General features: G+C 39.8%; 1 protein-coding gene across 1 annotated transcript in view; it reads left to right on the forward strand.

Moving 5' to 3' along the window:
- The window catches only part of NOTCH2 (notch receptor 2), a 177,544-nt gene that overhangs the window by 64,184 nt on the left and 88,600 nt on the right, over nt 1-24,760 (forward strand). The window contains exons 3-4 of the mRNA XM_082834020.1: nt 19,249-19,508; nt 22,997-23,332. Of these exons, the coding sequence (XP_082690146.1) occupies nt 19,249-19,508; nt 22,997-23,332 (596 nt within the window). The remainder of the gene's footprint in view (nt 1-19,248; nt 19,509-22,996; nt 23,333-24,760) is intronic.

The following is a 24,760-nucleotide window of genomic DNA, read 5'->3' on the forward strand; positions in this document are numbered from 1 at the left end:
TTTAAAGTTTTGAAATGCTGGGGTTCTTATTGTGTAAGCCAGAGACATCTCCTTGGGTAGTTATTTTACTGGGTAACTTGCCCCTTCTGAAACCTCACTCAGCCTGAAAAGTACCTCAGGAGCCTCTTTGACTTTAATTTTTCTGTCTTAGTCCCATTTGTATATAATATTTGTGGTGTCTGATTTTCTGTCTCATGTTAAAATTCATGGCCTTGAATTTCTGGGTCACTCTTAAAAAAGTGGACAGAGCTTGATTACTAATGAAAAGTTGACTCATTTCCTTCCAGGCAAAGGTTGACACTGACAGTCAGAGTTTATAATTAGTCTTCAGAGAAGCATACTCTCTCATTATGGCATATTACCCATTCTTTCCTAAATTTTATAAGAATTAATGAGAGCATCTTGAGCTGGGGAAATGAGTAAGACAGGTACTTACGCTGTGTTGAGAGGATATATAAAAATTGTATCTGGAAAAAGGTCCTACATGAATTTAATTAAGTGATTGATTCCCTGCAAGTTGGTTCATCTCTTCCCAGACACACACATCAGTCATTTTTAGTCTTGTGAAATTTTTCAGTAGATCAGATTCCATAAAGGGACTGCAATGTCTACCACCATTCTGTGCTGAAGAAAACAGGCTCTCATGTTGGCCAGATGTCTTGGGGAAGATGGTAAGGACTTTCCCTTTTAGGCTCAGGGTTCCTCGTTATTCTCCATATCTTGTTTAAATACATCACTCTTTCTCTTTTGCTTATTCTTTGCTTCCTTATGCTTCCTGTGAGGGATTAGCTGAAAGTGTGAGTTGTACAATAGTTCATTTACACAAGTATGTATTGAACTCTCTGTGTACTTAGAAGGTTGATAGTTGGGCAGTGTGAAGGATATAAAAGAAGAAACACAGGCACAATTCTTTCCCCAGGGAGCCCCTGCTTGGAGTGGGTTGATGGTTGAGACATACTCAACCACTGACCCCAAGCATTACCGTCAGCAAGCATCATTACATTCTCGGGCAGTATTGCTGAGGGAATTCAACAGCCAAAATTGTAGAGTCATCATACTTAGGAGGTGGAAGGGATTTTGTCGAGCACCTTTCCCACTGAACTTGTTTTATGTGTGAGGAACCCAAGGCTTAATATAGCCAAGTGACTTATCCTGTATTACATAAGTGATTAGAATGTAGAGTGGGACTAAAAGCTGTTTCTCAGTCCCCATTAGGTGACCTAAAGATTCAGTGCTATTTCTTTTCATTTTTGGTACCAACCCTCAAGGAACAGGGTGAATATATAGGGAGAAGGGGAGGAGAGAAGGAGAGAGAAAAGCAGAATTAAAAACAAACAGTTTAGGGCTTTTATGAGGCAGTTTGAAAGACCAAGAATTTTAACTCTAGCTGTACATTTTATTTTTTAACATTCCATGAAACAAAAACAATGTGGAAATTCTTTTGCATTCCTTCTAAAGGAGGTCTTTAATCCTCCTAAAGGATATTAGCATCCAAGGGGGCTGTAGAACATACCTAATGGAATCATACAATTTTAGAGTTAAAGGGAATATTAGAGATTATTTGGCCTAGCATCTTGTTTTAATACATGAGGAGGCTGAGGCTCAGAGAAGTAAAGTGGCCAATTCAAGGTTCACATCTGGTGGAAGAGCCAGGGCTGATCTGGAGGAAAGGTCTGTGGGGAACCACTCAATCAAAAGCTCTGAGAACATGCTAAAGTCTTGGGTGAGAGTTTTTGTAAAACAATATACTAGTTATATTTTTATTCTTTTTTTAAAAATAAATTTATTTATTTACTTATTTATTTATTTATGGCTGCGTTGGGTCTTTGTTGCTGCACGCGGGCTTCTCATGGCAGTGGCTTCTCTTGTCGCGGAGCACGGGCTTCAGGCGCGCAGGCTTGGCTCCGTAGTTGTGGCTCGTGGGCTCTAGAGTGCAGGCTCAGTAGTTGTGGCACATGGGCTTAGTTATTCCGTGGCACGTGGGATCTTCCCAGACCAGGGCTCAAACCTGTGTCCCCTGCTTTGGCAGGCGGATTCCCAACCACTGTACCACCAGAGAAGCCCAATATATTTTTATTCTTATTCAGATAAAAAACAAACTCATAACTACATATCTATCTATCTATCTATCTATCCATCCATCCATCCATCCTTAGGTATGCCGTAAGTACATCTCACTTACCAGTAGACATGGGTTTTTTAAGCAGAATGGTGCAGGAGAATGTCGCCACATCAGGCATGGCTTTGCCTTGACTCAGTTTAGTAAGTGAAGTGCCTCTCAGGATGAATTTATCTTCACTTTGTATGAACTTGAGTGCATACTTTCAGGATTCTTGCTTGATATTCAGTTTCTTTGGTTTGGAAGGCCACAAATCATTGTAATATCTTAGATTTTTTTGGGCCATGGTCCCATCTTTTAAAGGAAGTAGCGGCCCATCTTTTAAAGGAAGTAGTGGTTTTTATCTTGAGTCACCACATGAAGGTTATACACCATAATTTTTTTCCTTGATGTTCGTTATTTTTATTATCTTTGGTTCTAATTATGCAGAGGTACGACAATTGACAATGATGATTCTTTGACCATTGGATTGCCTTTCTGAAATTAAACGCAGTTCATAACAAGTGCTCCTAAAGTGCCCTGACTTCTAGTAAACAAAAAAAGTTACCTAAATTGTAAGCACATGTTTTGAAGGTGTTTTTAGCCTATGTGTCCTTTAATGCTGTCCTGGCCTTAGAGCAGGGATCAGCAGACTTTTTTCTTAAAGTGCCAGATGGTAAAGGTTTTAAGCTTTGCTGGCTAAGAAGCAAATTGAGGATATAATGTAGGTACTTAATATACCTCTTTAAAGCATAACCATTAAAAAAATGTAAAAGCCAGCTTTAGCTCCTGGACTGGAGGTATAAAAACAGGTGGCCCATGGATTTTGCCCAGGGCAATATTTGTTGACCTTTACCTTAGAGCATAATTACCACTTGAAATGCTTCATGTCCTTGGAGGGCATGGTATAGACTGGAAGAGCCATTTTTGGGCTAAGCTTTTTTTTTTTTTTTTTTTAAATATACAAAAGAAATTCTTAAAGCAGATGTTGCTGAAATTAGAACCAAGAATTATATCTGAATCTTCCTGTATCAGTTTTTGGTTGATGCCACTTTTCTAGTTGAGATGACCTATGCTGGAGGTCTGCACTAAAGCCGAGATCCTGTTAAATTAATGAGTGTTTTCAATAAAATGAATAAAAACATTACATTTTTTTCTTTGATGGTAACTTCCCTTATTGTCATAAAAGTAATGAATGTTGTGAGATGTCATTAACTTCATCAAAGTTATCCTTTGTGTGGAAAAGTTTTTTGGGTGATTATTGTGATGGTGATGATTTTAATAATTATGTTTGTTCTCAAAAGCTTATAATCTAGAGGGAGACAGATAAACAAACCAAATCCAGTCCCAGCCGTGTAGTTGATGATAGAGCATGCTTCCAAGTATAGATGCCAGTAGGCTAAGACTTTCACGTGCGCTGCAAGCATTGTCCATGCAGTGAGGGTTTGAAGGTTTTGCTGTTTTTGTTATAAGAATGCAAGAGTACATAAAATAATGATAGCATTGTATTTTTAAAAGAAATAATCTGTATGGTATCTGCATGTATGTTAGATAAATTTTCTCGTTAGACCACTGTTTAGCTTTGCAAGATTTTCACTTTGACCCTACGGAGGCATAGAATTTGATTTCATACAGCAGATCAGGCATAGGTAAAGGAATTTCCAAAGCTGAGGAACACTTTTTTGAAGACATGTGAGTTTGAGTATATACGAATATAGGCAACATTTGTAGGAAACTTTTGTGTTTAATTCAGCTAACATTTATGAGTGTTATGAGTGCCAGATACTAAGCTAAAAATTACCTTACTTGGATATGCAATATCATTGTTTCTCAACCTTTTTATCATTATCACCCCTTGCCCCAAAGGAGCCTTTTTAGAGTTTTTTCCTAATCTCTCCACCCCTCCCCATGAAATTTTAATACCATAGATATATTGTATATCAGTTTATCTACTGTGGCCCTTTGGAAGTTCACAAACCATTGTAATATCTAAGATCTTTTTTTACCCTCAAGAACCATTTTTTTAACCCTTTGGGCCATTGTCCTATCTTTTATGGGAAGTAGTGGTTTTTGTCTTGAAATAGGGTTCAAGGCACTGTTATTTATTTTTCCCATGATGCCCACTATTTTTATTATCTCTGGTTCTAATTAAGGCCATTTAAATGGGATATTGTAGTGTTTCAGGGCATTTTGAAATTGTATTTTCCAATTATTCATTGAATGGTTTTGCATACCTATATGTGTGATTATTACTTTTTCAAGAATGATGTATTCAGAATCTACAAAGAAATATTTTTTACCCTCTTAACGTTTGGAGAAATGCAGGTTTTTCTCCAAGCCTACTCTCACATTCAGGTTTGGTTTGATATGATTTGAGTACAATTATTTTTGAACTAGGAATCCTTTCAGACCAAACCATAAGCTTTTGGAACTTTCTGTTTTCATATATTTTTTAGACTTCAGAATTTTACAGGTGGTCACCTACTCATGTTGGCGAACAGAAAGCAAGCACCCACACTCAATTTTTTTCTCTGAAATTTTGTTTAATTTTTACTGCTAAGTTTCTAAAAAGAGTGTAGCAGTTTATGTTACTGAGGCCACTTTGCAGGATGTTCTCTCACTCAGGATCCTGGTGCTTCATGTAGTCAGTGTTTTATCAAAGATTAATGAAAGTATAAAAGAAAATGCAGACTCTGTGTGTGTGTGTGTGTGTGTGTTCATATTTTGGGGGAATATGTGATTTAAAAAATCTACTCCATATAGATTTGGCTTGCCCACTTTAAATGATTTAGGGGTAAGTGAAGGTTAAGAAGTCCTCTGTATATGAGGAATCTTAATTAGTATTGATAATCCTTTGGGTAAATAGCTCAACCTAGTGGTTCCCAAACTTTGAGTATAATTAAAGTTTTTTGAAGGTGTAAAGACTCCATGGACCCTTGCATTTTGCCTTTTGGCTTCTGTTAAGAATATAAGCACTGAATAGTTGAATGCCTTCTATATACCAGTTACTGTATTATGCACTGGGAGTATGGTGATGAATAATTCTTAGTCTGTTGGGCAGACAAATAATCATAATACAGGGTAATGAGTGATATATGTTAGGGTTATGGGAATATACAGCAGGGGGCATCAAGCCTGTTTCTCAAAAGAAATAAAATTTGAGCTGAAGCTTAAAGGAATTTTAGGGCTTAAGAAGAGGAAGGGGAAAAGTGTTTGGGCTGAGTGAACAGCATGTACAAAGGTCTGGAGGCACACTGTAACATGTTCTAGGAGCTAAAGTAGCTGAGCCTTGCGAGAGTGTGAGGCATAAAGGAGAGATGATCTTGGGTTGAAGCCACTTCATGGTCTCTTGTTTGAATACGATGCATAATGTCAAAATCTACTCAGAATTCAGTAACCCTTCATAATACCTCAAAATTTTAATAATTGTAACAGCATTTACAGTCCATTTAATATGGATAGGACATTATCTAGTAGTCTAGAGAGTGTTTTATAAGCGTTTACAGACTCCTTGCAGCAACTGTACAGTGCATAGCTTGGGAACAACTGGCTTAACTCATTCATTTTTGCCTATTACTGTGAAGGGTGCTTTTTGTAAACTTACGTGTTTAGAGTATGTTTGCCATGTTTTAATCACAAATAGATATTTTCTCAGGGTCCAGTGCAGTGAAATATGGTAAGGTACTGATTGTGTGCTAGAAGACAGAGGAAAGACCATCTTCTGTTATAGCAGCAACAGAGCTCTTTCAGTGCTGTTTGTATGCCCTTGCCCAATCTTTCAAGTGATGATTGAAGAGGCTAGGCTCTCAGTTCAGCTTTTGAGTTCTGATAAATGAGCCCAGACTATAAACTGGAAGATAAGGGTGTTTGCAAATTCTTACGTAAATAAAGCATGGTTTCCCATTGCAGTGGTTAACCATGATTTCATAGTCTCTGATGAAGATGAACAATGCTATGAACTAAGTTTTAAAGCATATACCACGGCAGCTTCTGGTTGGTTTGGATTTATTAAAATCCGTGTGTGTTTATTGCTTTATTCAGATGGGTGGGGGGTGGTTGAAAAAGCTGAACACGTGGAAACCCAGCGAGGTGGAGTTTCAGAAGACAATTCCCAGCCTCACAACTCCCCATGAAATCCTTTTCCTGTGGGAAACTTTTAATTTGGAAGCGTTCAGCCTAATGTGGGAACCAAGATTAACATTTTCTGAACTACTTCTACAAGAAAAGCAGAAATGTTCTGTTCAGGAAGCTGAATTTACATAGTAGAAAAATGGGCTGTCCTGCAGTATTTGGTAGTCTTTGTTTATTAGTTGTGGTAAAAGAAAAAGGTGTGTGTGTGTTTGTGAGAGAGAGAGAGAGAGAGAAATTGATTGTATATTTGTCTTTGTTTCCTTTACATCAAACCAGCAAAGCCCTAGAAAATGTGTTTTACCACAAACAGCCCAGCACTGGGCCCTAACTCTATACATGAATACTTTTTTAAAAAAATTTTTTGAATTTTATTTTATTTTTTATACAGCAGGTTCTTATTAGTTATCTATGTTATACATATCAGTGTATACATGTCAATCCCAATCTCCCAATTCATCCCCCCCCCACCCCCCTGCCGCTTTCCCCCTTGGTGTCCATACGTTTGTTCTGTACATCTGTGTCTCTATTTCTGCCCTGCAAACTGGTTCATCTGTACCATTTCATGATTGCTTTTTTTAGTTCTTTTTCTTTTTCCTTCTTGCTAAGTAAGCTATAGTATTTCCTTTTTTTTTTTTTCCTTTCTTTTTTGTGGGGAGGGGAGGTGACAGTGGGAGTGGGAATGGCAGGAAGAAGTTAGCCTCACAGAGTTCTTCCCTTTTCCCCTCTTTACCAGGAAGTTAACAAGAAGTCTTCACGTACTATTTTGTTTTGTTTTGTTCTTTTGTTGTTGTTTTTTTTAAAACAAAGTCAGTAATTAGCATAACCCAGTTGGTTACCTTTATGCAGAGTTATAGAATTAAAAAGTTGACAGTCTGATGAGATGTCAAACTGGTGGTACTGAGAGGAGGGGGACGGTGAGGTTGGATTAGTAGGTTGGGCCTCTTGAATGCCAACCAAGAGTTTAGACTTGACTCTGTAGACTCTGGGGCATCTAGGAGTTTGTAAGCCAGAGCCTTGGGAATTAAGTGTTATATAGGAACTGTAACTGGTTACAGTTAGCCTTGGCTGTTAGCAATTATTTTTTATCTACTTTAACGGGGGCCTGGGGGAGGGGGCAGGAAACTAAGCTGGCATTATGGTCACAGGAAAGAACAGACTGATTTGGGGCCTTTTCAAACTGCAGACCTTTGTTACTGACCAATGCTTAATTTGGTTTCTTATTTTTTCCCTCTGCCCTTACCTCATTTCCCTTAACGACAGCTCCCCCTCTAGAGCTCAGCTAGGGCAGGCTGCCACTGTGGATTGGGGGGCCGAGAGGCCCAGAGCAAGAAGAAAGTGGGTTGAAAGCGGAGTTCTGTTTAAAGAATTTTCTGCTGGAAACCAGCCCAGAGGGAGTAAAGAGGAGCTTTAATGAGGAGCAGCTGCAGGGCCGACACAACCCACATGAGACATTTTTTTCCCCCCCTCCATTCCACATTCTGTATAGTTTTTTAAAAATCATGATTTTGAAATAGCTGTTTCGTAAAGCACGCCTCTTTTTTCCTTCTTCTTGTGTGTGGTGGGGTTTTGCGTTGTTGTTTTATTTTTTTAATGACCAAATCCTCGCTAAAAAAAGCTAAAGGCAGAGCTGCAGCGAAGCCCTGCATGCCATTTGGGCTCACCCTGCTGATACAGAACATTCGGTGGAGAAAACAAGGAGAGAGAACACTGGCTTTTATTTGGAAAAGGGGCTTATTTCCTGCTCAAACTACAGTCATCTTGGAGCTGACACAAGCTGCTGCAGTGTTTTAAGCTTTTCTCTAGACGAGTGGCTATTCACTTAGGAAACTTGAAAGAACAAATTTTTCTGTCCTGTATTACTAGGGAGACTGATCCTGAACTGCAGCCATTGCCAGATAGATTGGAATTGCTATTCAAATACCAGCTTCGTTGAAGTCTGTAAAGTGGCTACATGTAAACCAATCCAGGCTGCTGGTGACATGTGAGAGTTGGGGTCTGGTTTTCATCTGTTTTATTGAGGGGGGACTGTATGGGCATCCATTCAGTTGGAATGTTTTCTAGTTCCATTTGGAGGAATCCCTTGTTTTCCTCTCTCTTTTCTTTCCTCCATCCCTCCCCTTCACCTCATTCGCCATGTGTGTGTTTGAACAGTAACAATGAAAGAGTGGACCTCTTTGTGTCAGAAATGGCAGACTTTTTCCGAAAAAGGCATGAATATATCTGTATGGAGCTGATAAGTATTCAGATTAGTTTGTGAAATTATTTTACAGGGAAAAAGCCCCCCAAAACTTTTCCTGTACTCACAGCCTCCTCTGCGAACTGTATTCTTTCAGAGAATATAGTTCCAGAGAGAGGAAGAGATTAGGAGGAAGTCACTGAGAATACTACTTAAATAAGTGATAAATTCCCTGCTGAGAGGCGGGCATTCATATTGTTTTGGGAACAAAAGGCAGCTGTTAGAGGTTTTTGGTTATCTTTTAGAAATTTTTTATATACACCTTTAGTTCAAGATTTAGGCTATTTTCCAAAAATTGTACTTAATAGAACTTAATAGAAGTTCTAATAACCTAATAGAACTAAAGATTTATAAGGGAACTTGGATAATAAACTCAACTTGAGCCATCTCAAGAAAAGGGCTATTTAAGCTCCTGTTTTCAGTGGAGAGCCTTAATTCCCACTCAGACTAACAGGGTATATGGTGTACTTGTATTACAGTTGAACAGGGATTTGCAAAGTTGAAAGGTCTCCTGCTTTAGGAAACAGGGGCCCTTTATTTCTGGCTGTCTCACCCGTTTCTCCCCTTTCTTCCCATGTTCATAATTCTGCTTAGCCTCCTGGGGTGTGAGAGATAATCTTATACCTCAGGATGATTCTTAAGGTGGCCTTGGCCTGTGTTCTACCAGGCAGAGCATAGTGTGAGGTTGGGAGGGGTTTTTGCAACACAGGTGTTCATGGTATTCAAGGCACCTGTGCCAAGGTCTGAAGATATGCCCTTTCTCACAAAAAAATATCAAATAGGAGTTTGAGAGAGGCACAGGAAAGACCTAATTATGGCATAAATGAAGAAGAGCCACACTGTTAGAAATTATGTAGCATGTAACATAGAATGCAACTACTGTTAGATCAGAGATGATCTGATCAGTGAGATGGTGAGATGGTGTGGAGAAAGCTTAATAATTGGACATAGGTTTTGAGCAGGTCTCTGAAGCAAGGATCGACGAAAGGAAAATTAATTAGAGACATTATCAGATGGGAAAATGTGATGATGAAAATGGAGATTAGAAAGAAGATATTTATATAGGGAAGAGTAGACACGAATGTGGAAATAATCTGGAGTGCTTAAGTTATGGATCTCTGAGGAGTAAGACGGGTGGTAGGAGTGGGGCAGACAAGTAGGTCATAGATTCTAAGGATTTGAGGGGCTGGGCCCTAAAGCTAGTTTCTGAGCAGAAGAGTGACATGATCAAAATTATACTTGAGAAGGATCATTCTTTCAGTGAGCAATTTTCTGGCTACCCTTAATGGAGAGGTGTGGACAGGATGCTGGGGTAATTGAGATGATAGAGCTGACTGAATGGCTACCGGTCTTGGGGCAAGACTTCGTAGAATACTTTCAGTTAAGTGATAGTCTATGTTTTGATAAAGGATCTAGGTAAAGATAGAAATACAGTTGTAGATGATGCAAAACTCGGGGAAATTTCTATATTTGCAGACAAACTTGGGGCAGGTCAGTTAGCTTTGGTGTCCTTATCAGTGCAATAGGGGTTCAGACCAGTTGACTTCTGAGGTTTGGTGCAGTGCTGAAATTCTGTAATTATATGAATAAAGTGTAAAAGTTATCGCAATCAAGGAAACTTGGGGTAAAGATTCAACATGGTGAATTTAAAAGAAAGAAATTACAGGTCCAATTATTGGGTTCAAAAAACAAGTTGTACTAACATAGGATGGGAGGAATATGGCATAAAAATAGTTCATGTGAAAAAAAAATATGGACTTTTTAACTGACTGGATTTTGTGACCTCTAAAAAAGTGAACACCACTTTAGGCTGCAATATTAGAAACAACAGTGTCCAGATCACAGGAGGTGATGGTCCAGCTCTGTGCCGTAGTGGTAAGAACATATGTTATCAGGTGTTTTTTCTTCCATTTTGGGCCCTACCTTTTAAAGAGGTTTTTGATGAACTAGAATCATCTAGTTGGGGCTAGGCAGGATAGCCCAGTTTTGAAGTACGTGGGCTCTGGAGTCATACCTGGATTTGAATCCTGCTTCTGATATATTGTAGCTCTGAAATCTTAATCTTTCTAAGCTTCAAGGTCCTCGTATACAGAATGGAGATCATAATATAACATAACTGTTATAGGCAGAAATAAAAATAAAATGTTTAGCAAATACATAATACATAGTAAGTGCTTCAAAAATGTTGGTCACTGTTATTATTATTACTATTGTTATCTTAAGCATCAGAAAGCTACTAAAATGGTGAGGAAGTCTGGAATAGTCCAAAGCATTGAATCCTGGAAGAAAGAAACCAAAGAGTCAACATAGCTATCTTTAAATTCTTTTTTTTTTTTAATATATAAAAATTTATTTATTTATTTTTGGCTGCATTGGGTCTTTGTTGCTCTGCACGGGCTTTCTCTAGTTGCGGCGAGCGGGGGCTACTCTTCGTTGTGGTGCGTGGGGTTCTCATTGTGGTGGCTTCTCTTGTTGCGGAGCATGGGCTCTAGGTGCGCGGGATTCAGTAGTTGTGGCACGTGGCCTCAGTAGTTGTGGCTCACGGCCTCTAGAGCACAGTCTCAGTAGTTGTGGCTCACGGGCTTAGTTGCTCCGTAGCATGTGGAATCTTCCCAGACCAGGGCTCGAACCCGTGTCCCCTGCATTGGCAGGCGGATTCTTAACCACTGCGCCACCAGGGAAGTCCAATCTTTAAATTCTTGAAGGGCCACATGTAATAGAAGCGGAAGGCTTGTTCCGTTTTGTTCTAGAAGACAGGCATAGCCAGCAGGTGGAAATTATAGGGAGGCAGAATTATTTTTTTTAAATAAGATATAACTCACATACTATTTAAAAATTTTTTAATTAAAAAATTTTTATTGAAGTATAGTTGACTTGCAATGTTGTGTTAGTTTCTGGTGTACAGCAAAGTGATTCAGTTTTTTATACACACACACACACACATATATATATACTTTTACATTATGGTTTATTACAGGATATTGAATATAGTTCCCTGTGCTACACAGTAGGACCTTACTGTTTATCTATTTTATATACAGTAGTTTGTATCTGTTAATCCTATACTCCTAATTTGTCCTTTGCCCATTCTCTTTCCCCTTTGATAACCATAAGTTTGTTTTCTATGTCTGTGAGTCTGTTTCTGTTTTGTAAATAAGTTCATTTGTGTCATATTTTAGATTCCACATATAAGTGATATCATATGGTATTTGTCTTTCTCTTTCTGACTTACTTCACTTAGTAGGATAATCTCTAGGTCCTTCCATGTTGCTGCAAAATGGCATTATTTCATTCTTTTTTATGGCTGAGTAATAGTCCAGTGTGTGTGTGTGTGTGTGTGTGTGTGTGTGTGTGTGTGTGTGTGTGTGTATACATATATATCACATCTTCTTTATCCATTCATCTGTTGATGGGCATGGACAGGTTGCTTCCATGTCTTGGCTGTTGTAAACGGTGCTGCTGTGAACATTGGGGTGTATGTATCTTTTCAAATTAAAGAGTTTTGTCTAGATATTGATATATGCCCAGGAGTGGGATTGCTGTATCGTATGGTAACTCTATTTTTAGTTTTTTTAGGGAACTTCCATACTGTTTTCCATAGTGGCTGCACCCATTTACATTCCCACCAACAGTAATTCACATACTATTAAATTCACCCTTTTGAAGTGCACAATTCAGTGGTTTTTAGTATATTCACAGTTAAGTGTAACCATCAACATTATCTAATTTTAAAACATTTTCATTACCTTCCAAAGGAACTCTCTACTCCTTAGTAGTCCCTCTTCAGTTCCCCCTCCTCCCAGCCCCTGGCAACACTAATCTACTTTCTATCTGTATAGATTTGCCTATTCTTGACATTTCACAAAAATGAAATCACACAATATGTGGCCTTTTGTGTCTAGCCTCTTTCACTTAGCATGGTATTTTCAAGGTTCATCTGTGTCACAGCATGTATCAAATCTTCATTCCTTTTTATGGCAAATGATATTTCATTGTATGGATATGCCACATGTTATTTATCCATTCATCAGCTACGGACATTTGGGTTGTTTCTACTTTTCGTTATTATGAATAATACTGCTCTGAACATTCTTTACAGATTTTTGGTGGACTTCTGTTTTATCCCTCTTGGTATATACATACCTAGGAAGGAAGGTAGAATTTGAAGACATCAGAAAGAAAGAGCTTCCTGACATGGGGATCCACCCACACTGAAGAGAGTTCTATTGTTAAAGTAGTGAGCCAGTAATTTTATTTTACTTAACAAATACATGGCATTTACTGTGTGCTACCTACTGTTCTAAGTGCTTTACAATTATTTAAAACGCTACAAGGTAGGCACTGTTATTAAATTTATTTTACAACAAGGAGGCTTAGTAACTTGCTCAGGATCACTCATAGAGTACATGGGATTGAAATCCAGGTGATCTGGTTCTAGTATCTGTGCTTTTAATGATAGGAACAAAATAACTTCAAGTATTTATTAAATTCCATTTCTCAGACACCATGCTTAACTACTTTTATTCAAGTAGAGGCTGTGGTCGTCTTTTAGGGATATTTTAGAAAGAATTATCTCTTTGGGTAGAAATTACCTTAGGGTATCTTTAATCCCAAGGTTCTGTTATTACAGGGATGGATGGAAGTGGGGAAAAAGACAGCAACAAGATGTCTGGCCTGAGGCTTTTAAGATGATGAGAATTTTTTATCAGAAAGGGAACAGTGCGTGTGAATGATGAGTACTGTAGGAGTTCAGTTAACAAGACATGAGAACATGTTCATAAGTTGTATATAATGTAAAAGGATTAACCGAAAATGACTTTTGAGATTGTAAATGGAAGCCTTAGGAAAATGGAGGAATTAAAGTTTCATGGAAATATAATCCCACTTTTGAAATGTTTAGTGTCAAGTATTGGCAGGATATATTAGGGTAAGTAGATGACTTTTAGTAAACTGAACATATGGAACTGGAGCTGTATACATGAAGGTAGTTGCTTAAAACAAAATGAACAATAACAAAAATAACAAATGCCTAAGAGAGAAAAGAGTAGTCCAGCCCAGACTTAAGCCTCAAGTGGCCATAAATTGATGGGGAAGAAGGAGAAGAGGATTCAGCAATTTAGACTAAGAATTTACCAAGCTTTGAGATACAGAGGGAGTCGTAAAAGCCAAATGTAAAACAAGTGGAGTGATGGAGGCATGGTCAGCAGTACCTCCTATAAGAGGGAGAATTTCCTTATGAAGAAATCTCACATGAGACCATTGAACTTGACAAGGGGAAAGTCATTGCTCTTAGGACAGAGTTTCTGGGCAATAAGTAGAATGAAAGTTTTACTGCAAAGGAACAAATAAAAAAATGGAAAAGAAAGGGAAAATAGCTGTAAAATTAGGCTACAGTTATAGAAGTTTATTTGTGAAGGAAGAATTTGGAAAGGGAAATGAGGCTTAGTGAAAAATGTAGGTTAAAAGAGACTTGTAGGGCTTCCCTGGTGCCGCAGTGGTTGAGAGTCCGCCTGCCGATGCAGGGGATACGGGTTTGTGCCTCGGTCCGGGAAGATCCCACATGCCGCAGAGTGGCTGGGCCCGTGAGCCATGGCTGCTGAGCCTGTGCATCCGGAGCCTGTGCTCCGCAACGGGAGAGGCCACAACAGTGAGAGGCCCGCGTACCGCAAAAAAAAAAGAGACTTGTACATGTTTTCAGGTAAAGGAATAGGCTGATGTCTAGCCCTCTAGAACATTTTAAATAAGAAAGTCTTTATTATTATACCAACAATGGGTCTAGTTTCCCATAAAAATAAGACGTGTTTCTGTACATGGACTTCAGAAGAATAAATCAGTTGTACATCATATCTAAGTATTTATTATCTCATTTAGAGTAAAACCCTAAATCTTTCTTTGCAGTGGCCTGAAGACCCCTCATGATCTGCCTCCCAGTTATAGCTGTAATCTATTTCTGCTACTTTTTTTTCTTAATCCCTTTGGTGGAGCCACAGAGGTCTCCTGGCTATTCCTCAAACATGCCAGGACTGTTTCCTATTTAAGGGCCTTTGCGTTTGCTGTTCTCTCTGCCTTGAACATGCTTTCCCTAGATACCTGCATGGCTAGTCCCTCACCTCATTCACGTTCTGACTCAAATGTGCCTTTCAGTGAGGCCTTTTCTGCTTTTCCTATTTGTAACTGAAATACCTCACTTATCCACCTCCATTATCCCCAGTTCATTCCCTTCCTGTGCCCCTTTCTTGTTTTATTGTTTTACATAGCGCTTAATGTCACATAACAAATTATATATTTTACTTATTAATTTTGCTTTTTGTCTTCTCCTACTAGAATTTAAACTCCACGAGTTCAAGGATTTTCCTAGCATTAGAACAATGCCTGGCACTTAGTAAATGCTTGTTGCATGAATGAATGAGTGTAACATTCTTTGTGGAAACTGATATGAGAATGTTCTTCATCATCAACATCATTATTAATAAGCATGTTGGATACTATACATAGAATTAGGCTTCAGATATTCTGTCAGTCAGGAGTTGGCAAACTTTTTCTATAAAGCACCGGATAGTAAACACTTTTTCGAGCCATATCGTTTCATCACAACTACTCAACCCTGTTATTGTAGTGCGAACGTAGCCATAGACAATCCCTCCATGCACGAGTATGGTTGCGTTCCAATAAGACTTTATGTATGGACCCTGAAATTTGAATTTTACATAATTTTCAAATGTCGTAAAATATTATTGTTTTTTTAAAAATTTTTTTCCCTCAACCATTTAAAAATGTAAGAACCGTTCTTAGCTCTCCAGCCATAAAAAATAAGCAGTGGGTCAGAGCAGACCCACAAGCTGTAGTTACCACCTCTATTTTTACTGGTTTCTTAAACATACCTTAGTTGAAACTTATTTTTTCATACTGGTAGGAAGCAACAATGTAGATTAAACCTTAGTAATAGATAATTCAGGAATACGTTTGTTTGGCTTCAGAATCTTGCATATTGTTTTCATCTTTGTTTTCCTGGGAACCTTACGTTTTCATTACATGTTTATGAAGCTCATTTTTGAATGAGTTTGCATTCTCCAAGCAGACGCCATATGATAGTGTTGGGGAGGTGGTGGAAGCAAAGCTGGGCAAAGCCCACCCAGGTTTAAAAGTTTGCCATTATTTGCAAGGCAAAGAATTCCTGTGTGGGAGAATCGAGAGGTGTTAGCCAGGCTTAATGCCCAGAGGACTGTCACTGTGAATGAGAATTGTGTCGCAGTTTCTAACGTCATCCATAACAGATACCTTGAATAAGTTGCAAATGCTTTTAATAATATAGCTCAGGGTTAATTTTACCTATGCTACGTTGGCAATTTTTGCTCCTTTACTTAAAAAATAATCAGCAAATAACCTATTCTGTTATAAAATCAAGCTGTGATTTGAATAAAGCATTATATTTTTCCTCAATAAGTACAAAGAGAGAAAAAATGTTTTTCATCTGCAAAACTTTTACATATTTATAAAGTTTTTCACATACTTGATTTTGTTCAGTTCTTAAAACAGCTTCACGATGCAGGTAGCTTTATTAACTATTTAAAATGTGAGAGAGCTGATAGTGCAGTTAAGTATTGGATTGGTCAGAAAGTTCCTTCGGTTTTTTTAAGTAAAAATAAAAGACACATTTTTTATTTTCACCAAGAACTTTATTGAACAGCATATTCACCCTTTTGTTCTACTACCTTCTGTCATTTTTCAGGCAACTTCATAATTACATCTTCCCAAAACTTTTTATCTTTTTGAGCAAAGAACTGTGCCAGGTGCCTTTTACAGTCTTCCAGGGAATTGAAATTTTTTCAATTAAGAGAATTTTGTAAAGACGGAAATAATTGGAAATCCAAAGGTGCAAAGTCTGGTGAACACAGCGGATGAATCAGAACTTCCCAGCCAAGCTGTAACAGTTTTTGCCTGGTCATCAAAGAAGCAGGCAGTGTTGTGTTATCCTGATGGAAGATTATGCATTTTCTGTTGACTAATTCGGGATGCTTTTTTTTCCTTTTTTTTTCCCCCCCGGTACGCGGGCCTCTCACTGTTGTGGCCTCTCTCGTTGCGGAGCCCAGGCTCCGGACGCGCAGGCTCAGCGGCCATGGCTCACGGGCCCAGCCGCACCGCGGCATGTGGGATCTTCCCGGACCGGGGCACGAACCCGTGTCCCCTGCATCGGCAGGCGGACTCTCAACCACTGCGCCACCAGGGAAGCCCCTCGGGATGCTTTTTGTTGAGTGCTGCTTTCAGTTGGTCTGATTGAGAGCAGTACTTGTCAAAAAGACATGAGAGTATGCATTTGGTTTTCTGGAAGGAGCTCATAATAGAGGACTTCCTTCCAATCCCACCATATACACAACATCACCTTCTTTGGATGAAGACCGGCCTTTGGTGTGGTTGGTGGTGGTTCCTTTCACTTGCCCCGTGATCTCTCCCGTTCCATGTTATTGTACAGTATCCACTTTTCATCGCCCATCACAATTTGTTTTAAAAATGGAATGTTTTCATTACGTTTAAGTAGAGAATCACATGTGGAAATACTGTCAAGAAGGCTTTTTTTCACTTAACTTATGTGGAACCCAAACATCAAAGCGATTCACATAACCAAGCTGGTGCAAATGATTTTCAGTGCTTGATTTGGATACTTTGAGTATGTCGGCTGTCTCCTGCGTGGTAGAACGTTGATTGTTCTCAATTAATGTCTCTATTTGATCACTATCAACTTCAACTAGTCTACCTGACCATGGGGCATCGTCTAGCGAGAAATCTCCAGCACGAAACTTTGCAAACCACTTTAGACATGTTCAATCAGTCACAGCACCTTCTCCATACACTGCACAAATCTTTTTCTTTTGCGTTTCTGTTGTGTTTTTACCTTTCTTGAAATAATATAGCATAATATGCCAAAAATGTTGCCTTTTTCTTCCATCTTCAGTATTCAAATGGCTACACAAAAATTCACCAATTTTGATAAGTTTTTTAAAAAATGTACACTGATATGACAGCTGTCACAATATAGTCTAACAAAATTGTTTTGAATGAAGTTAAAGACAACTAAGTGCTACTAGAGCCATCTTATGGAAAAAAACTGAATGAACCTTTTGGCCAACCCAATAACTTGTGCAAGGTCATAGCACCAGGACTCCAAATGGGCCTCCTCACCGTATGAGGTGCAGACTCCTCACTGGAAACTTCAGCCAGTCTTTGCTTTCACTGCTGTGCCCTCTCCTCACTGCCTCTTATTCTCTAGCTTCATCTGTTCATGAGGATGCTCAGAGCTCCAGCTACTCCTGGCTCTGCCACTCTTACTGTTCAGAGCTCTGGGAAAAGGTGAGGAGGCTGGGGTCAGTTACATCACTGCCACTGTAGCTACTTACTAGCTCTGTTTCCTCCTCCAGCCATTTTAGTTACTGTGTAATTCATCTGGGCATGTACTGTCTTAGTTCCCAAATATCTGGTTCTCCTTTTCTCAAAACTGTGACCTCTGAAGACCTCACCTGGTCAACCAGTGGCTAATAAAACATCATGGATATGGTTGGCAAAGACAAGAAGGAGTGAGACGGGACCCCAGTGCTTCAAGTCTGGGTGATTGGGAGGGTCAGAACATAGTGATTGAGCATCGGAAGATGTGATAGGATTTAAACACATTGGTTTAAATGTGTTATCTTGGAGGTAATGGTGGAACAGCCTTGCAGTTAGTTTTCTATCCTCCAAAAAGTTAAATGGAGAAAGAGGTTGAACCAGAATATCTGGGTTACAGCCAAATGGCAAGATTTATAGTTAGAATCAAAGACTTTGTGTTCCATTTAAATGCTTCTTAGAGGTCCCATTTGAACAACCTCTTCATTATGAAAATGGAGACTTTCCATGCCTTTTTATGGTGTTTAGAGAAAACTGTCATAAATATTACACACAATTTGGGATGGTTGTGTATCTTAGGAATCAATGGATAGCATATAAAAAGATTCCTCAACACAGTGTGTGGAAAATGTTATTCTTGAATTGTTTTCCCTTCTTCACTTTGGTGTTTGTATGGTACCTTAGATATTTTAAATGTTATTTTAATTATATTCTGTGCTTTTTTTTTTTGGTTAGGAAAGCTGCCTGCTACGAATATCTTAACAGATTTAAGTTTCTGAAAAGCCCCTTCGAACCCTTCCCCATTCCTGTACCTCCTTTTTCTTTATCACAGTCTCAACCCCTTGAACATAACCCAGAAGTCTAGGTATAGGCCAACTGATGTCTCAGTGGAAACAACAAAAGTAGAACTTATTATTTCTCAATGCTTGAGAGAGATTTTATATATTTTAAATTGTAGAGGATAAGAGGCTCAGTCCATACATTATCATATAAATGTCTTAATTCTATCAATTGACTTAGTCAAAAACGAGAAAGTTAATGAATTTAAAGACAAGTATCAACAATGCTGCACAAAAAGGTGCTGTTACAGCATACCAGCCTGCATCTACATGAACAAAGCTATGGCTGTATTTTGCCTCTGAATAAGGGTCATGTTGACTGGCCATGGCAGACCATGCTGGGTCACCCACCTGATATTCTGTCACCTGCCAAAACTCAAAAAGACATGAGAGTATGCAGTTAAGTACTCTAAACACTTCTTCTCCCAAAGTGAGTCAGTTTTACAGTTGTACCTTTGGGTTTCTCCATTTACAGTCTCGTGTTTTCTTGAATGGACTGCGTTATCTTGTAAGTTTGGGGACTTATAAGAAGTCAGGAGTTTTCATGGACTCCTCTCTTTTCCATACAGATGCCCAGAGGGATTCTTGGGAGAATATTGTCAACATCGAGACCCCTGTGAGAAGAACCGCTGCCAGAATGGTGGGACGTGTGTGGCCCAGGCTATGTTGGGGAAAGCCACATGCCGGTGTGCCCCGGGCTTCATAGGCGAGGACTGCCAGTACTCGACCACTCACCCCTGCTTTGGGTCTCACCCTTGCCTGAATGGAGGCAAGTGCCACGTGCTTAGCCGGGATACCTATGAGTGCACCTGCCAAGTCGGTTTTACAGGTAACAAATGGGACTCACGGCCATACTTTCCCATTCTCAGCAGGTATTCTTATTTAGCATCTTTTAGATAACTGTCATCTGGTTCTTTAGGGTCCCCCCAACTCTGGTACATGTTTAACATTATGGTAAGGACTGGAATGTTCCAATCAACTATCCTTCAGTTCCTTTTGAAAGGGGAGAAAGAGAAAGAAAAAGGGTCAGATACTCAGAAGTAGTTGACTGCCTGAAGAATATATATCAGAATTGGGGATCAGAATTACTTCACTATCACCAGAAGAAAAGTTGTTCGTGTTACCGATAACTTATTCCTTGAAATCTCCTCTCCCCAGACATTCAGGGCATTGGCTTTTTGGGCTTTCTAAACTGATTGTTCCATTTGCTTCTACATTGCCTTATCCTTGTCCTCATGCATTTAATTTTTGTGTTCTTTGGAATTCTGTTTTGAGCCCCGTTTTGAGTCATAGCACAGCTTTCCCCAGGGAATCTCGCTATCTCCAGTTGCTTCAACTCTCAGCATCTTCATCCCTTGCTGATGCCTCTCGTGGTCATCCTTTTAGCTCCACCCCAACCCTGACATTCAGGCTCATATTTCTAACTATCCGTTGCATATTATCGTTAGACATTCGACAGGTACCTCAAACTCAACATGTTGATATCATAGTGGCACCAATGTACACTCCAAATACTCCAAACTAGAAACTCCCTCTCACTTCTCTGTACCCCACTTAGACTCAGTCACCCCATCTAATCTCTGAGATACGTCTCACCTGTCTACTCCTCTCCATTTTCTCTTCTGCTCTGTGACCTCTAAAGACCTCTGTAGGTGAGGTCCAGGTCATCTCTCACCTGGACTCCTGCAGTTGTTTCCTACCTGGTTTCCTTGCCTTTACTTTCTCCCCCTCTTGTCCACCTGTCACATTACCATGGATCTTTAACATGAATGCAGATCTTCTCACAAACTCACCTGCTTACCACCCTAGTGACTTTTCATCGTCTGCAGAGTACAAACTCTTTTACATGGCTCGCGTAGCCCTTACAGTCTAGGCCTTACATCTTCTTATAGCCTCAGTTCCTCATACGCATCTAGCTCTAGTGACGCCAGCGTTCTCATCATTTCCTGAAAACGTCATGCTTCCTGTTGCCTCCATGCTTTTGCACACCCCTTTGCCTGGAACGCCCTTTTCTACAGTTGGGGATTGCCCAATGTTATTGTAAACTCTTAGTGACCCTTTCATGATTCCTTTACACAGTTAGTCTCTATGTTCTGTTAGTTTATGTGTCACATTTTATTGTAATTAATTTTTACATGTCTCTCATCTGACTGTATTGTGGGTTCTTCAAAGCTGGGTCTGAGCTTTATTCAGAATGAACCACACGTGTTTATGAAGGTAGACGAGAAAAGGAGAACTAGCCATCATTTTGTCCCCCACTATATCAACAATTCCGTAAATCTAATAAAAAATGAAAGACATATTCAGAAAACTAGACTGGACCATTTAGTTTGGAATACTTGTTCTACTGGTTTTTCATTAAAAGGTGGTGTTACGGGTAGAAGATATATAGGATGATCCGTTATCTCCATCATGACTATGACAGCATTGATACTGTGAGTCACTGAAGAGATTTGGTGGTTAAGAGAATAATTTTTTCCTGATTGTCAGTTTCGAGTTGTTTGGCTCCACAAAGCAAAGGGAAGGCATATCTATTTAACACATTTTAATCCTGACTGGTGGAAATGACAGTAGTGCCTTCTTCAGAACTAAAATGTTACTCTGAAATAACCCTCAAATTAAAATGTGTTCCTTTGCCATTAAAACAAACTCTTCTTGGTGGTCTGCAGGGTTCTGATCATCCTTACACATCTGCCACTTTTGTCTGTCACTTTAGGAACTGCCACAGGTCAAGCTCACCCTTTTGGTTTTGGGATAGCTCACTATACCACCTCGTCAGACCGTATGAGCTCACCTCACTCATAGATAAAGAAACAGAGGCAGGAAGTTAGTGCTTGTACAAAACATATATGGGAAACCAAGGTCAGAGACCTTCTTGTTTCAGTTGTAGGCAAATACTCTGATATACACAGTTGTCAAAAGTAACCATTTTTATCTGTTCTCCATTGTAGGTAAGTACCTCTCAGAAGAAAAAATAGGAAGAAAGATTGAGGTTCCTTCATTTTCTCTAGGCTTAGCACTGTGAGATATACATGCTGTACCCAAATTTTTATTGCACCCTTTCCCTTTGATTTGATATTCTTGATAGGCAGAGAGCGCTTCTGTGTGCTCAAATGTCACCTCTCTCTCCCTTTTAGAGAAGCTGTCATGACTGTTATTTGCTTTTCTCTGGGGTCAAAGATTTGGGTGTTTATCTAGACAACCAATTGGAGTACTAACAAATTCAGGGGGTTCTCATATCTTTAGTTTTGAAAAAAGCTTACACTAATGAAAACAAAAAACCACGTGAATGCCAAATTTACTAGTAGCATGGGAGTATTTTTTTTCTCTCTCTTTCTACCTCAAAGAATCTGCTTTGATTCCTTTGAGTTATGCCTTGAGATTCAGTACTTTCTTCCTGCTTCTTTCTAGTACTTTCCAGAGAGTCCACAAGATTTACCAGAGAGTCCACAAGATTTACCTTTCTAGACCTTTATTCTCATGACAGCTTCTAGTTATTTCCATATATAAGAAGCCAGAGAGTCTGTATCTCCTTCAAACACACCCAGCAATATTTTTGTCAAGACCGCAATCAACAAAATGTTTCCCAGAATACGTGTGCATGTGTGTTGTGTTTAAGGGAAATAGAAGTCATATTGACTTGTTTCTATCATCTAAGAGGTCTATTTAGTCATTTATTTTGGAAAATATCGATACATTTTATTCATTCAAAAGACATGATTTGAGAGCCTACTACAGGGATCTGACCCCTGCCAGTGTGACAGGTGATATAAAAGGAAACAGCAAACTTGGGGTATATGTTTGCATGTGCAGGGGTGTGTGTGTGTGAGGGAGAGGGTGTGGAGATTTGGAGAGCTGAGGGGAGCATTAAGGATGACTTTACAGCAGTGGTGACTTATGAACAGAGCTGTCAAGATAAGTTGAAGCCCATTAGGTAACCACAAAGGAAGATGGCCTTCCAAACAGAGGAGCAGCTTATGCAAAGACAAGGAGGTGTGAGACAGTAGGTGGATCCAGACCCTTCTGGATCCTGTGCTGCAGGGATTGATGTAGGCTTCCTGCGACTAACCTACAGTCCCTCCCCCTCCCATGTGACCCACTGAGTGTTTGTGTGTCAGCTGAGGGTCCTGGAGAGTGCCCCTGTCAGGTGAACTTGAGGAAGCTCTGATATGGGCTTCCTGTAAAATTCAAAGAGCTTAGGGATTCTCCATGCAGTGGCTCCCCTATGTCACCCTTTGGGTGGGAGATGTGGGGTGGTGGGATGGGGCTGACCCTCATTTCTGTGGGCAGTACTGAGTTCTGTTATCTTTCCTCTAGGTAAACTGTGCCAATGGACTGATACCTGTCTGTCTCAGCCCTGTGCAAATGGAAGTACCTGTACCACTGTGGCCAACCAGTTCTCCTGCACATGCCTCGCAGGCTTCACAGGGCAGAAGTGTGCAAGTGATGTCAATGAGTGTGATGTTCCAGGACAATGCCAGCACGGTGGCACCTGCCTCAACCTCCCGGGTTCCTATCAGTGCCAGTGCCCCCAGGGCTTCACAGGCCAGCACTGTGACAGTCCCTACGTGCCCTGTGCACCCTCCCCCTGTGTCAACGGAGGCACCTGCCGGCAGACTGGTGACTTCGCCTTTGAGTGCAACTGCCTTCCAGGTAAGGAGTCCCCCTAGTGTCCTGGGTTGGGGGATGCACCTCCAGCAGGAAGGAAGGGGATGGGTGTGGTTCAATTGTTCCTTTAAGAAGTATTCCTCCCAGGAGGGAAAAGGGGAAGTGAGAATTTTGTGTGGGGTGGTTTGCTGGTGAGAGAGGAGTTTTATGGGCCCATGTGGTCCGTAAACTGAGCAGGGGGTAATTTAACATGTCAGGGTTTATGATGATGAGTGGCTTGGAAATTGTTTATTGTCCTTTTTGGAGGAACAGTGAGAAATAAGGGACACAGAGCTCTGGGAAAACGATAGACAAGTCTATGGAATGGAAAGGAACACAATGAGAATTACACATTGAAAAATGTGTATGTATGATTAATAAAATGCTTTAAACTGAATTGACAATAATAATAGATGATCAACTTTCCTCTATGTTTCTACCTCTGATAGAATAATGGATTATTTTACTATAGCTGCCTAATTGTACCCACCTACCCTTCTGTGACTTTCACTGAGCTTCTGATCTTTAGAACCCTCTCCATGTAGTCTCTCTGACCTTGGGGTAGCCCTGCCCAGACTTGAAGTTGGAGAATTTGGGAACTGGGGTGGCAGCGGTGCTCTGCTAATCAGTGGACACTTTTTGATGAGCGCTGATAGATTATGTGTGGCACAGCCCTACATAACCCCAAGGTAGAAGCAAAAAGAGGAGCAGTGTATGGGAGCTTGGGGCCCAGTGTTCTGTAGGATGGAAAAAGGAGCCAGGCTGGCGGATTCACGGAACTCCTTATAAAAATGATGAGGAGGCTGAAAACCGAGAATTTTGATTGGGAACAGAACACAAGCAGCTGGAGCAGATGAATTACTAGGCAACAAAGATTCTGCTTTTTATACAAATAACCTTAGTGCAAAAACAAAAGAAGGAAAACTGTAGGGGGGAATAATGTGCTAAGTAAGCAGAATTGCCTCAAAAAGAAGTTGTTTTAGCCACTCTTTTGGAGTAGGAATCTTAGATTCTGGTGTTGTGGATGTGGTTCACATATAATGGCATCGTTTGTTTTATCTTTTGGGGATTAAAGGTCATATGTTGGTCCTCGGGATAAAAGCAAATGGTAATTTATTCATTTCATTCAGTTAAAATTTACTGGCTGCCAGCTATGGTCTAGGCGCGGTGCTATGCTTGAGATACAGCAATGCAAGACTGCCACATAATAGAAAAGGATACCATTTAACTCTGAGCCGCAAGAACAAGCTATTTAATTGCATTGCTTTCAGTTTCTCTTTCAATGAAGAATAGATAATGCTGTCATTTTAGACACTAAACATTTATTTACCTAATATTACTGTCATCCACATTCTCTTGTAGAAGGAATAACTAAAAGATATCTTTCTTCACTCCTGTTTTTGTTTGCATTTTAAGGGTTAAAAGAAGGAAATA

Source organism: Leucopleurus acutus, assembly GCF_964270905.1.
Source record: "Leucopleurus acutus genome assembly, chromosome: 2".
NCBI lineage: Eukaryota > Metazoa > Chordata > Mammalia > Artiodactyla > Delphinidae > Leucopleurus > Leucopleurus acutus.